The sequence below is a fragment of the Manacus candei genome, unplaced genomic scaffold, assembly GCF_025592945.1.
Source record: "Manacus candei isolate 608988 ecotype Guabito, Panama unplaced genomic scaffold, ASM2559294v1 h1tg000060l, whole genome shotgun sequence".
NCBI lineage: Eukaryota > Metazoa > Chordata > Aves > Passeriformes > Pipridae > Manacus > Manacus candei.
Window position 1 is genome coordinate 11885527 of NW_026138108.1, and position 16066 is coordinate 11901592.

Consider the following 16066-nt stretch of genomic DNA (forward strand, 5'->3'; position numbering starts at 1 on the left):
CACAAGTATATGTTAAGTTCCCTCCTTGGAATAAACCACAGGAGACTCTGGGTAAGCCCTGAGAAAGATGTAGCACAGCACCTGAAAATTCACATCTCAACCAGGGCAGCCTTCAGAAGCATTAGTTAACACCCACAAAAGAAGTTAGTGCAGCTCAGCTGATGCACTGTGGTAAACTACACACAAACATTCCTGCCTGGAAAAGTGTCAGTGCTGCAGAAGAACAAGGTCACTAAAACCACATTCTCATGGCCCAGCAAGGGACAGAGGCCCCAGGAGTCAATATTTCGGAGAACTATGACATGACTGGTTGATTCCAAAGGCTAAACAAACTGGTTTATTTGCCATTGTCCTGTATGAACAGTGCAGTCTTAAAACAGAAACCTGCAATATCATAGAATCCTAGAACAGCTGGAAGGGACACTTAAAGTCCATCTGGTCCAACCTTTCATGGGACAGGGACCCTAAAAGAGACATACTTCTGAAGAAAGGAATCAATGACTGTTTTGGGATCTTTGGGCATTTAAACATTATGCTTAGCTGCTACTGTGACTTTTTTTTTTCCTTAAAAATAGAAACTGTAAGATTTCTCAAAGAAATTTTCCAGGCATACACAAGAAGTAAATTCCTATTGAACTGCGGCGACGCTTTACAATTATAAATAAAATACCAACAGAAGAAGTTTCAGTGCCTTGAGGATACTTATTTCAATTTGTGCTGCTTCTATATTGGATAGAATTTCACACATTAAAGGCCTCAACTGTACCAGAACACACAACGAATTTACACCATTTTCCCTCCCAAAATAAATTCTATAAATCCATTCTTGTCTCTCCTTGTATTCCTTGGAATAAATCCTCAGCCAAGCTGCTACTGAAGCGAAGCTAAAGTATGGGTTTGGATTTTTAATATTGTTTTCTCTCCTCTTACCTCTTTCTGCCACTTCGCTGTATGATGAGGTCCTAGAGAGCTGGCTTTGCAGACGTTCTATCTCTGCATCTTTGAGAGCTAATTGCTCTTGAAGCTGGGCTATCTCAGCCTGAAAGAGAGCACAACAAATTCAGAATAACATCAGCACCAATCCTCTGTGACTCTTTCCTATGCATTAGAAGAAATCCAAGTATAACACCTCGATTGATATCTTGTTACTAACTCAGGGCATTTCATAAACACTGTAACAACTATACATATTTATGTATAGTTTATTTAGGGAGCATTATCCTATTCCTATTACAGAAACTCCTTTGCAATTAGCTCTTGGAAAAGACAGACTTTGGAAAAGGTACCATTTTCAAGGATTCATGTAGGTAAAGAAACTCTGGGAAGTTCTCCATGCTACAATCCTGGTCATGTAATAATAATAATAATGACCAAGCTTTGCATTAAGACTACTAAAAGATAAAAAAAGTATTTTTAAACAGATACTGTTGTGGGTTTTTTTCAATCCTAGTTACTACTTATTAGGATAACTGAGAATCTATTAATGCTGAGCCGCCTTCTCAGCAGGATAACAAAACTGTTCTTCCTCACAACAGCAAACAGGCCAGAAGGAAAGCATGGCCTGGAAAACAACCACATACATGCAACAGAATGCCAGAGTTCATTTACATTTACTGCAATTTGTGCTGCCATTAGACTGGGATAGAAAAAAAAAAATCACACATTAAAGACCTCAACAATACAGAGGGAGAAGAATTCTGTGATTGTCCAGCTTGAAATACAGCAACTCTCATCTTTTTCCTATTTGTGAGAAAAACTGCCAACAGCATACTTTACTAAGTCAGCAGTTTGTTAAGATTTTCTTCAGAGGCCTTAAACCCTCCATTTATCAACATTCTGAATTTACCCAGCAAAAGCATGCCAAAAACCTCCTTGCAGTTAAAGAACAGAAGAGGGGGGAAAAAGGAAGAAAAAAAGGAAAGAACAATGTCAAAAAAAAAATCACTAATGTGACTAGTTTCTCAAAATACTACAATAAAGCAGGAAAAAATGCAAAACACCAAACACCATTATTTAAATAGGGAAAAACATGGACTACTTAACAGACAAACTTATTTTCACCAGGAAGCAAGTGTCTGGATTTCAGGACAACATCACCACTCTGCCTAAAATTCCACGTGGAGTAGAAGAATCTGCCTTGTTGCATCTCTGAAGGGCTCCTACACTTCTCAGTGACTAATATGCTTTTTATATCTAGCAATGGAAATATTCCAATTTCTCATCTAAGAAGCTGGAACAGGAAGACAAAAGCTTGCAGACCTCCTAATACCAGATTTGGATGTGCCTCCCTGGTCTATTTGATCTTTTAAATGCCCTCTTTTCCTTTAATGTCTCATTCCTGTCCTCTCTATGATTATTTTTCTGTTTCCTTTCTCTTTCCTTGTACTTTTCTTCCTTTCCAGTCCTGCATCTTCTCTCACTCAATGAGTTTTTTGATTCTTCTTTCTTATTTTCAGTCTGCTCCTATACTTTCCATAATCTCTATCTGTCTTGGCAGCTGGCCACACACTGCTTGAGAAAATATTTTCCCAAAGACTGTTCATATCCACCACGTCAGAGAAAACATTTTCATGGATAGAAGAGCTATTATTTTAATAGGAAAAAAAGTCACGTAGCAACATTTCATTATTCATCCAAGAATTCTCAAAAGAAAGAAATGCTTATACAAATAGTAGCTGTTTGTCATGTCTGGATCAAGCTATCAAGTATTAAAAAGAAAACTCAGTTTAATAATTTGAAATGTTTCTCCAAGGTCCAACCACAACTCAAGTCATATGAACAGGGATTATAGGATTACAGGAGTGAAAAGAGATGAGATTATAGCACCAAAGTGCACCTCAACAAGGAAAAATACTAAGGTGCTTTTTAATCTAGTGGAAAAGGGCTAAAAATTCAAACTAGAAATAAGAGTGAGAATGTTCAACTAGAAAAATTAATTATTGGGGAAAATGATGAAATGTTTCAAATTTTGAGCTTCTCCAGATAACAATCCAAAAGCTTTCCAGGATTTAAGGTCAACAGAAGGGCAAGGCAGTCATGCACTTTGATATACAGAGAGTCAAAGCAGATGATCTAATGGTGTATTTTGGGCTTAATGCCTATGAAAATAAATTCCATAGTAAGCAAACACCCAACAAACTTTGCATGTCTCTTCTCTTCAGGCTGGAAAGTATATTCCACAGAGGCTTGTCGCTATTACACAAATAAAAGAAAGAAAACCTTCAAAGAGGCTTTTACTCAGACCAGATCTTTGTAAGTCAAAATGCCTTTCTTGGTTTCTTAAAATAAGAATTACAAAAAGGTAGGAGACTGGAAATTGCACTGGAGGGAGCAAAAGGCACAAAAAACCCCCCTCCAAAACCTTCAACCCAAAATACTTATTCCAAAGATGGTTAGAGAAAACTTGAGGTCTTTCTAGTAGACCCTGACACAAGGTAAATGTAAGGACAGTAAATACCAATAGAAGTAGAGCACATCCCTTTCCAACTGAAATAAGTCTGTTGTTAGAAAATGCTTATTCTGCTTACTTTAGTTGCTTTTAATTTCCACTCGTATTGATTTCTTTCATTTTCCAGCTCTTCCACTTTAATTTTGAGGTGCCTAAGTTCCTGTAGCAAACCCTGCAAAGGAAGAACAGCAGCTAAAAGTAAGATTTTTCTGGCAGATATTAATTCTTCATAGTCCTGAATTAAGGATCATGCATGAAACACACAGTAAATGGACACTGAACCACCACACTAAAAACTGTGACCAGTCTAAGAAGTTGTCCCTTAAATGTCCCTTCTCCCTTTCCTTTATATCTTATTGTTCATTCTGAAGGACAATATTATTAAATCCTTGATGGAGCTCTGACAAGACAAAAAGTCTTAAAATGAATTGAGGAAAACAAAAATTTGGAGGCAACCCAGTTTTGGAATTCCTGTGTAGCATATACATTAAGCATACACATTAATATCTTGGATTACAATAAAATTTATTTTGAATGACTCCCAGATTTGACTCTCAGATTATTTCTCCAATCTGCAGTTTGTCCTGTAGTCTGATAGTCCATTCAGCAGTTCTGCACAAAGGCAAGCTCAGAAACAACAGCCCTATTTTCAAAATAGGTGTCATAATGAAAGTAGTTATTTTTGTAACATAAACCCATAAGAGAAATTAGTAAAAAACTCCCTCACAATATAAGCAGATTACTTATAAAATGAGTTCTGGTGATTCAAATTTTAAGCAACTAAATTTTAAAGGCAACTAAAGCAATCTGATTTAAAAACAAATATTAAAATGGTCTTTTCCAGGCACACCAGTGTCATTCCACCTCCAGTGAATTTAAGCAGTATATGCAAAGTAGCTTTTGTTTTGACATGTGACATGTTTTTATCAAATACAACCAGTATCTGTCATGCAAATTCAGCAATGCTTTCCTGGTAACTGCTAATGTCAGGGATTTAAAAAAAAAAAAAGATAAAAAAGGTGCTGGATTTGCTATTTTAAAAGTACAAGCAGATTATTTTTACTATGGCTCTTTTAATTCACTTTGACATTATCATTAGGAAAAGAAAGGATACGTGTCAGATAGTCTTAGCTGAAGCCATTTTATACTTGTGTTAAGCTTTTAAGATATTCAGGATTCAATAATCTGTGTTCAGAGGACTGGTGAGGGTGCACCATCAAGCACAGCTCGGGTGACATCACCATGAGGAAAAGTAGCAAACTACCAAACCATGCTGGCATGCTGCGTATCAGACAAATCCCAACCCCAAAATCCCCAAAAAAACCCCCAAACCACACAAGCACTACAGATTTATAAGTAAAATGGAAACTAAAGAAAAACCTGAAAGGGGTGATTGGGTCTTACAGGTATCTGTGTTTTAGCAGACAGCCATCAATGGTGACCAAATTTGTCCCAATATTCGGGGATGGGATTTTTTTTTTTTCCTGGTAATTTTTATGACACTCTCACTCTTTGCTAAGGAAAGTCACAAAGATTAGTGCCAAACATTCACAGCATAGCTCTGGTTAGTGGGATTTAGTTTGTGCAAGAGAAGAGAAGAGGCAATACACAGGCTTCTGCCAAGGGGTACTTCTCGTACATCACACCAAGAACAATTCTTCTGGCTCAGGGTCTCTACTGATCTTGGGCCAGATTGAGGACCATTAGGTGTCAAGTCTGGTTTCCTATCTTGAGACTTTCTTTCTTGGATTCTACTATTAATTTCCAGCTGCAGTCTACACATCTGCTCCTGTAGGTCACTGATCAGGTTCACTACTGACTAAAAACATGGGAGGAAAGGAAAAAAAAAAAGACAAAAAAAAAAAGACAGGTGAGAAAGAAAATGATGCAAAGAAGATATCTTTGTAGTTGCAGCACAAAGAAATACATGAAGTACATCAAAGGCAAACTAAAAAAAAGACAGATTATGTGTTTCCCTTCTGAAAAAGCATAAGCAAACTGGAATACTGCACAAAGTTACAGTTCAAATGGAACAGAATCTACATTCCAGACAATTTCATGATTCTGATTCTAAAGTTAAGATCAGAATTTGGTTCCTCATTTTTGGAAACTTTTACAGTCACATGAAGTCAAATAAAGGAAAATTTGGAACATGTTTTGATATGCTGGCTCAGAAGTACACTTTTGCTGAAATACGACTTGATTACATTCATTTTCCCTGCCAAATCATCCACTAGGAAGAAACTGCAAAGTGCTCAGTTGGGGCCATAACCTACTTTTTCACAGTTTATACACAGAATTTACAAGTAAAGTAATTCTGTTTCCATGTCCAGCATGGGGCAGAAAAATAACTCCATTCCCTCTCCTGCTATCTGGGCTGGATCTTGACATGGAGAAGGAGTTAAGAAACATACTTAGGAGAAATCAAAGGACACTACAGAAGAAAAAGTAATTACTGTAATGTGTGCCAATTTGCTGGTCAGCTTCTTGGATTTGTGTGTATCAGTGATACACACACAAAAATAGCCAGCTCAGAAAGCAAACCAAAGTATTAAAATCTATATTACATTGCACCTAAGTCCCCAAACTGTAGCAAAGAGAGTTGGGTATTTTCTCAGGTATTACAAGTTGAGAGTGACACTCTCTTGGCTTTCATGTACATTTAATAACATATGTTTTGTGATTTCTCAGCCTTCTCAAGTGGAATAAATTTGATGAGCTTAATCTATCTCCCAAAGGAGCAGAAGAGATTTTAGTGGACAGAACAACAGATAAAATGGCAGGATTTTTTTTAAATTTTTTTTTTCATTACAGTGCACAACAGTCATTCTGTAACCTCAGCTCTCTGGTGAATCAACTATAGGGTGAATCAAATATAGGGAACAGCTACTGCATGGACAGGACACTATTCTGACCAGGTAAGTATTAACACAACCACTCTCACACTGCATCAGCATCTGCAGCCAACTTGGAACATTCACAATGACGTACAAAACGTGTGTACAAAGTTAGGTATGAGAGCTTCACATGTTTAAGTATTTTTCTAGGGGCTTAAGATGTGCTTAAGATGAAAGTCAGAAAAGCAGTTACATATATTTCACTTTATATGTATTATTGTCAATGGGGATCACAACGTCTGATGCTAATCCTCTGTCATCCAGCAAACATTTAAGCCACATAAATGAGGAGTAGTTCCATAAACAATCAAAAAATTTAGGAAGAATACTGGTCCCTAGCAGACCAATTCTGCAATATCCAGTATTATTTAGGCTGGCATGTTTTGCCAGGGCTGCACATTTAAGGACAGCTCCCCGAGGTGAAAATATATCATTCATTCAAAGGACACAAGAGTCACTTTACAGCCACACAATAAGACACTAGCAAGGGGAATATCCCCCCAGCTAACTCATCCTCTACACTACAGCTGTCTGTACAATTCAGACACTATCCACAACATCGTCCATACTTGGATTTTGTTTCTTTTCTTACCCTCATCTCCACAATCAGGTACCCCACTGAGCAGCACCAGCTGGGAATTGGAATTGTCAGGACACACATCCATCTCCTTTGCTTCCTTTTAAGCACCAAAGCTTGGTCTGTGCTCGTCTGTGACACGGACACTGTTAACCCTCACGAGGTTGTGTTCCTGCTCAAACAGGATGCACAGACTTCTGAGCACAAACTGAGAGCTGCTCCAGCTGTGGTAACGTGGGGGAGTTCAGAAGCACTTCTGCTGTCGACTTGCAATTCTTTTCTCTTTTGCCTCACATTAAGAGTGGGAATGGGAAACACTCTGTGTCCACACAGACTGTCCTCAGGGCAAACTTGACAGTACAGATGAACTCCAGCTGCAATATGTACCTTTACAGTTGTTTCTATTTTCAAGGTAGGACAGGCTTCTCATTTTTGAGATTCTTTCACAGCATGAACATTTATTAACACTAACATATGACATCTTGATTCAGATGGGACAACACACCAAACTCCCCAGTGAGAGTCAGTGGCTCACCGACTCAAATTTCTTTGGAATTGCAAGTAAGTTTGCACTAGACATATAATTCAGAAGTTACAAGAGCCACAAAATACTTGCCAACAGTTTCTAGCCAAAACCACAGCACTCATCCCATGCTAAAAAAGAAAGCAGTAGGATAGAAGAAGGGTTTTGAGGCAAGTTGAACTGGACAATTGCTACTGCAGTCTCTGGACGGTGACACAAAGTCTCTTTTGTCCACGTTTAGGTAGAGCAGGGATCTGGGCTGCCTTTAATCACTTGATAATGCCCCTCACTCATACCTTGCTATATTAAAACCCCAATATTTTCAAAATTTCTGAGGCTTCTCAGGTAAGAGAAAAGCTGCACAAACCCCTCAGGTGAGACTTCAGAAACCTTCAAAGCATTACTGTGGCAAAAGTAGAACAGCAAAGGAATTAAAATGACAAAGCCAAGAGTGAGACAGTCCATTTACAAGCAGCTATTCTCCTGGCCCCTGTGTAATATATATAAATAAATGGCACTTTAAATTTAGTATGTGCTTTTGGAGAGCCAGAGACAAGTGGCATTCAGTGTGAAATCAATACCTTTGAGAGGAGGTTAGAGATGCTTGATAAACTCTTTGCTGCTAACTAAAACCAAACCCAAATGACAGCTGCACAAGATAAAGTGAAACGAATCTGACACATTAAAACCTGCTCATATTTAGAAGGGTATCTTAATTTGCTTTGTTTCCTCCCAACCCAACCAGAAAAATAATTCTATAGATAAAGCCTATGTGACTGGAAACAGGTGCTGTGAAATAAGCCAGCACAAAATTAGAACACAGAGCAAACACAGTTTAGCTGAATTATTCTGCAATGCCACATTTAATTTTAAACTTCTGAAAACCCATTATTATATTTAGAAATAGCAGGGTCAGCCATGAAGTATAATTAACAAGCTGTTTAGAATGGTTTAACTACTGGATGCCTTTGTAACACATGCATCCACGTGAAAAAACTGATAGTAGCAAATCCATCCAATCACTATTCTGATCACCTTTGTCAATCCTAAACTCAGTTTTGGAAGCAGCAACTGGCCAGCTGCAGTCCATGAGAAAGGGTTTTGCTCTGCCAACACAGCTTTGCACCACTCATGCAAAAAAAAACCAACCAACTAACTGCAATTTCATTTGAGGCATTACACACTGTAAGAGCATGTTGCAGTGGCCATGATGTGCAGAGATACAGTTACAGCAGGATTAATTTCATTTGATCACTTGTCAGTTTGGAAAACTGTCTCACTCTGAAGCAATGAGGTGACCAGAACACACCTGTGTGTGCACGAACACGAGCAAACCACAGGTAGACTGTTTGTGCATGTCAAAGTGGTTTACTCACTAGAAAGAGGAGGCAAGAAGTTTAGGAGAACAAACTATCACCAAATTTAAGCAGCTGTGGTTTAATAAAGAAAACGAATTGATAAATTTCATTCTGATGTTTGAAATTGTGTCTGTATCGAAAAATTAGTATAATTTACAGGAAGCAAAGTTGAAATAGGGTTAAAGCATTAGAATTCAAATAAGCATCCTATTTGATTGGAAACAACCCCTGTTTGTCCTGCTATATTGGATTACTGCTTATTCAGGATAATCTGAAATAATGATACAAGTATCTCAACAAGCAAACCAAAAATGCTGTTTATTTCCCAAAGCTTCCCTGTGTCCCTATGACATCCATTTTCCTTGCTTTGCACATACACATTTTTGACTTTCAACAGGCCAGAAATCTAATCACATCCTGGGGTAGTTAATAATTCAGCGCATACTTAACGATTCTCAGCTTTTCCATCAGATTAGAATCCTTTTCCATCTCAGCAGGAACGTGTCCTATCACTCAGCAATACAACAAAGGCTTCCAGGCGAACAAAGCTCAACTTTTCCACCCAAGGGGGCACACACACCTTCCTGCAGCATTCCACAGGTCACCCTCATCACAGGACCAGACCGACGGGCTACTCAAAAAGTCCTGTCAATAAAAACGCACCCAAAAGCTTTGCTGCTTTCCAGGAGTCAGGCTGACTGGGCATTCTCATCCCGGTATTCCACATGGCATGAGAAGAGCTCAACGCCTCGGCGGCTGCTGGGGGCAGGCTCCCATCTGCAGCAATTAGGAGCTGCTCAGACCTGCTCAGGTTTTCAGGTACTCAGGTGCTCAGACCTTCTGTACACAAAGCACTGACAATTAAGCGTGAAAGAGCATGAGAAGGGCCACAGATGGTAAAAGCAGCAGCTGGTGCCTCTCTGGCTTGCAAGCTCTGCCAGGAATTGCTCTCTTTAAGTTATCTTTTGATCTCTAAAGAAAACTTCAGAGAATAAATAAGCGGGAAAACAAACACACCCCAAATGTGTTATGTTGGTGCAGTTAAATCACAGTTATCAAATATTCCACCAGCAACGTTATGGAGAGCAAACAGTCTGCCTGGATTTCAAATTCTCCTGAGCCAATATGGAACAAAGTTTTGGGTTTTTTTTTCAGTCAGCAATGTAATCCTTCTTTTCCAGGTAATCCTCTCCTGCTAGTTGATCCCATTACAGGACCACTGAGTCAGGCAACACATGGCAATTTGTATGAATTCTCTCTTCCAGGATTGCTTTCCTTCCCAGCTCCCACCTGCTGCCCACTACCATGAAATGGGTGTTGTTCAGATGATGTTTCACATGTTCATTCAGTATGTTTCATCCTGTCTTTCTTAACCAACACAGCAAAAAGCAAAGCTCCTTTGATGTCCAGAACTCTCCACATCTGAAGGGAATTGCCTCCAGTCCATGAATTTTTTTTTTTTTTTGCATTATTTATCATGTAACCACATGGCAAAACACTCATTTGAGGCAAATGCCCTGGCCCATGTCTTTCCCTCCCAAGTGCCACAAATGCATTAAAATCCCCAAGTTTGATCATCTCAGTGCTTGTAGCACCACTGATACTATTGAGCCGACAGTCTTTTCTGCCACACAAACAAGGAAAGAGCTCTGGTAGGAATACCAGGCCAGCTCCTGTGGAAAGGAAAGGGTTAAATGACCATCAACTGTAATATATGCTTCTGGAAGGGACTGTGCCTTGATTAAAGCCAAACAAGCAAACTCTGAAGTATAATGACAGAGGGGAAAAGGAAACCACATCCCAAAAATGCATGATCACACTCCTCACTGAATTCATAGGATCAATGATATGGGCTGGGCTATAAGCATGGAAAACCCTGTTGCATGCTGACCAGCTCAAAAGCTCAGGTGTATGACACCACAGCACAGGGAGGTGATAGAAAAAAACCTAAAAACAAGCTAATGAAAAAAAAACAAAACTCACCTCAGCTTTGTTCTGTTTCTCTTCATATTCACTCTGTTCCTTTTCCATACCAACCAGCTTAATCTTCAGGTCTGAAACTTCAGCCATTAGATCCAATTTCTGTGTCTCCAGCGATGTGCGACTCAGCAATTCCTGAATGCAAAGCAGAGTATTTTCTCCAGTTATTTATTTGAACGCTGACAGACTGCAATGTAATTTATTGGCAGGCCCACACTGAAGTCCCTACCCCACAGTTGAACTGTGTGTTTCTCAAGTGCTGCAGTTATTTTCATCTACATGTTCTGTGTTAATCACTAAACCACTGTGCCCCACTCCTTATTTCAAGAAAATGTGTGGCAAAGTTAATCCCTGGGCAAGACATGAAATCGAGAACAATACCAAGGCTGAACAAACACAAACCTACATAATGACACATTACAAAATAGCTGGCATCTTCCTAAAATACCCATCAGACAAAGCTATGCTTTAGTATTACATTGTAGACCTTCTTGTCATTTGCTATTCAATACAGGACATGTTACAAAATGAGAACCCTAACAAAAATACCACATTGACAAAGACAAGCAATGCTTCTGCAGTCACACCAATAGTACTTGAGAGCTTACACCATGTAGTACTTGGTAACTTTTGAAGGCTACACACTGTGGAGGGAACAGCAGTGAATGACAGTGGTACGTCCTGACTGGAACTAAAGGCAATCTCTAAACTGAGTAACAGTGAAAAGGAGAAACAACTGGCCTTGACTTTTGCTTTTGTGCCCCAGGCTTGTTTTTCAGATTGCAGAGAAGACATACTTTGGATGGAGTCATCTCACTGTCTTTGGAAATCATTCAATATTCACACCTTCATTGCATCTTTCAGTTTTCAAGAAAGCCAATGCCAAAAATCGTCAAAAATTCAACAGTGTTTATCTTTTATATAAATATATATATAAAATGCTCACGTTGGCCTCTCTTTTCCAAAAGTCCATTCTGGAGTTTAAGCCTTATTGAAAAATTCATACCTAAACTTTCCAAGTGCCCAATTAATTTTTTCAGAAGGATGTTCGTTTCTAAATGGTTCCAAGTGTTTACAGTAATTCATAAATCACATTAGTGTTTTGATCACATGAAACACACTGAGGAATCACAGCTGATTCTGCTTTGAATTACATGGAAGTGACTTAACTGAAGCTGCCATAGTTAATCTGGGTCTATGCTGATGTTACTGAGTGATCAGAATCCCCTTGTCCATCACCCTTTTCTCACCTCTTTCTCTCCCATAAACTGTACAGTGTGTTGTAGACCAGGGCTTGGAACCAAGGAAGCCACAAAGGTTATTTTAAAAATTATACAGCTAAGGTTTGTTTTGAAGCCCAATCTGTGAATTGGTTTAGTCTGGTGGGGAATACTGCAGAAATTAAAAGCAGTACTAAACTTGCATCGGCATTGCAACACCAATTATCTAAGTCACCACTATTCCCAGTGCCATGCCCATTCCTGCTGACATCAGCAATGATATTTGTGTATGGATAGGAAAATAAACAAAAATGTAGCCCCATGGTTTGGGCTTTTTTTTTTTTTTTAACTTCTTCTCTAAATAAAATAAATCAAGCACTAATCAGGAAAAGATATTGCACTGACTTTTATTATTGAGAAACTACAAGAGGCAGTCACCTAATGAAATCCCAGGAGTAGCTGCTTTCTACAAAGGTGATTGCAAATTACAATTATAATTACAAATACCTCCTCTATCTTCCAGAAAAACACTAACTTGCATGAATTTCAGAGGCACATTTCAGTCCAGACTGGAACAGGCTCTGTACAGCTGTTGACATATCAGACTACTGCAGCTTAAGACATAGCTATAAATGAGAATTTTGATATGAAAAAAGGCCAGTGAACATCAGAAAAGGTAGCAGGATGAGGCAACTCTGGCCCTACGGACAGACTCCATTCAGTGTTGAACTAAAACAACACTTAGACTTTGTTTTGGACACTGACATGATGTTCCATGATATGAGAGAAGGATTTCTTAATAAGGCAAGGAGACATGGCATCCCTCTGGAGATTTTTAACAAAAGATCTACCCTTTGAATGCACCATCTGGCATTACTCCTTTTTTTTTTTTTTTCTATAGACTCCTAAATGACACTAAGTTATGCAATGGAGAGCAACACACACTCACTGCTCTCCTTCCAAGTTCAGTAGCTCCGTGTGAACACGAAGGCACCACCTGGTATAAGTGAGCATGAAGGCAGCTGATTTTCTTTTTTTTTTTTTTTTTAATCAGCTCTAACAAAATTTTGCAGTTTGCTCTCAAGCTGGAGAATCAGATTCCCAGCTAGAGTAAACTGGCACAAAACTCTTGACTTAAAATAGACAAAACAGCTAACTATCCCTAGTTTGTTTTCAATGGAGCTACACTGATTTAAAACAGCTGACAATTTCTCTTGCATCTAGAGAATCTAACTTTTGCTTTGAAAGCAAGTGCCGTTTAAAGTAAATGTCCCCTCTTGAAATGGTAACATCTGGAAGCAATTATTTTCATCTTCAAGCAGATGCTCACAGTGAACAGCTCATTAAGAATGTGACCCATTTTGTTACAGAGAAATTATAGTGTATTTCAGTGGTATGATGCAACTTCAATTCGGCCAGAATAAATATGCAATTGTAAGAAAAGAAAACACAAATTTATGTTATTGATTTTAAAGCAAAAAAAAAAAAAAAGATAATACAAGACAGGCAAAGTGGTAATTTGGGCTGTAGCAGCTTTAGGAGGATCCTAAAGAGCTGAAATACAGAACAGAAATAGAACATATCATAGGGAATCTTCTTTAGAAACAAGATACTTCGTTTTAGTTTTAATTTTAAAATGTACTATAAGTATCATTTAATTTCTTAAAGTTCTTTGTTTGAAACTCAACCTTTAACTTTAAAAATTAAGGGAAAAAAGTTATTTTTGAGTAGAATAATTACAAAGATGAGTCATGCAGAAGCTACAACATGTATGCACCAGACAGATCAAGGAACAGCAAACTATTTCAAATACAAATGTATTTTTAAAATTCACGCTGTATACTTCTAAAACATTTAACCGACTTTTCCAATATTCCCAATGAAACTGCAGCATATGCTCTATATCTCACAGTCACATTTTATCCTCTTGGAAATACATAATTCTTATAAAGCAGCTTATAAAATTTAACATGACAGAAAACAGCTTGAAAAGAGGACCTTGCACTTTTCTAGGGTGTCAGCTGCAAGCACAGAAAATTCCAGGATATTTAGCTCTTCATAAAACAGAAGAAACAATCATGCCATACACTGATTGAGAAACCACAAGTAAGATTTTAGCTGAGTGTGTGTGGGGGAAGAACCCCCCCCGAAGATCCCATTTTGCACTTGTGCACCACACAAAATACAAAAAAATTCAAAAAATTCCTAACTTTTCACGCTTATTAAAAGAGTTGAGAGAGAGAGACAGAGCAACCGACCTACCTGGTAAGCAACATCCAGCCAGAGCCACCACTAATCAGGACTGCACTTCTCAAGTGCTGTGTGTCAGCTGTGGTAGAAATAAGATATTTGCTTAGCTGAAAACACAGCTGAGAGCAATGTACATCTGTAATCACCATGAAATGGTGCAAGTCAGTAGCAGTCAGTGAATTACAGCCCTCCAATTCATCATCTGCCCATTATGTAGCTAAGCAAGGGAAAGGACAGAACTTCCCACTGCACTGCCAATTCGAATCTGCCTGACCAGCAGGACTCCTGCCTACATTAGCTGCAAAATAACAAAGCAGTGGAATGCTCACCTGTACAGATAAGCTGGACAACTTGAGGGAAACACTCTGAAAACCTTATGGCTCACACCAGAGCAGCACAGAGCACACTTGAAAATCTGAAACGCTAAGCCAGCTGCTGGCAAGAAGTTACTGCATGCTATAAACAAGTGCTGAAATTCATCTAAGATCAGATAACTCAGGCAACTGAAAGTTGAAGGAATGATCTTTGCCAGCCAGCAATGTTCCTGAGAAGCAAACAGATACACACCAGATTTATACCCTGCAACCAAGACAGGATTCTGGCTCCCCTGAGTATAAGACAACTGCAAAACCAGAGCAGGTACACACGAAACAGCACTGGATTCAAGTTCCTACTCTCATACAGCTCCTCCCTGCCTTCTTCTAATCCATTGTTTTTTAAAAGATCCTCCACCGTGCCCCACACAGGGCACTGTCTGCCACACCTTCCCCTGGCCCCTGCACTCAAGGTAGAAGTGGGACATAAACTGCCACGAGAAAAGAGATCCACTCCTGCTAGCATTCAAACATTTCAGTTTCTAGTGTTTATTTTTTAAGATAGAAAGAGTCCTAAACCCAAGTGCTTTCTACATTGCAAGATAATTTACTTCACTGAAGACAAAACTGAGTTTACACAACACAGCCATGCAACAAGAGTCCCTTGGATTGCATCTTGCAATCATGTGTCAGAAATAATGTGGAAGGCAGAAGGACACGGTCAAACCACATCCAGGATTTGGTACAGATCAGCTACAGGACAGACATTGCCACACAGACCAGTATTTTCATTGGCAAAACAAACTGCTATACTTTATGCCAGAGAGCTTCAATGGGAATTAGTATCTGTTAAATAAATCAAATGCAGCTCTGGAATAGCAAAGAGGTAACTAACCAATCTTACAATAACTACCAAAAAATACACGTGAAAGAACTGTGGAGGTGAAGTCTGTATGTGCAGAAAATTCACTTTTCAAACTGACTTAACTCAGCTGTCAAGCCTGACAGCACAGATTCCAGAGCACTGATGTGTTTACATTAGGCATGGCTGGCACTTTCTGCTATGGGACAGTTTAGGCAACTTTACAGAGCAAAATTTACTTCTGCTTTCCAATTCTATAGCAAGTTGATAGGAGATTCTCCCAAGGCTAACACAGCAATGTTCAACATCCTCTTTTCTCTTAGAAAAAAAATATATTTCTTTCTTAAAATTGATCGGAAGAAAATACTTAAGTGATGCCACAAAGTAACTTGGAACAAGACACATATAAAATCATTGCTTCCTAAAACTGGCTGTAACTTTACATTTTAAAGCAGTTGATATACTGGAAATGGACTATGTCACAGCGTATACTGTTTTCACAGGATAATTCTAGGCAGTTTTTTTCTTTTATTTTTGACATATTCATTACAATGTGCTAAGGGGAAATGCAGGTAACTATTCACACAGGCCAGCTTTTCCATATCATTTACACATTTAACAGCAAGACAGAGACACC

General features: G+C 38.7%; 1 protein-coding gene across 3 annotated transcripts in view; it reads right to left on the reverse strand.

The window, feature by feature from the left end:
• The window catches only part of PPFIBP2 (PPFIA binding protein 2), an 81976-nt gene that overhangs the window by 23127 nt on the left and 42783 nt on the right, over window positions 1–16066 (reverse strand). For 2 of the 3 annotated variants that reach the window (XM_051803814.1, XM_051803813.1), the window contains exons 5-8: window positions 10787–10918; window positions 5088–5267; window positions 3528–3620; window positions 931–1039 (exon numbers count right to left, since the gene is read on the reverse strand). In XM_051803814.1, coding sequence (XP_051659774.1) covers window positions 931–1039; window positions 3528–3620; window positions 5088–5267; window positions 10787–10918 — 514 coding nt within the window. The remainder of the gene's footprint in view (window positions 1–930; window positions 1040–3527; window positions 3621–5087; window positions 5268–10786; window positions 10919–16066) is intronic. The other variant, XM_051803815.1, reaches the window with a different exon arrangement.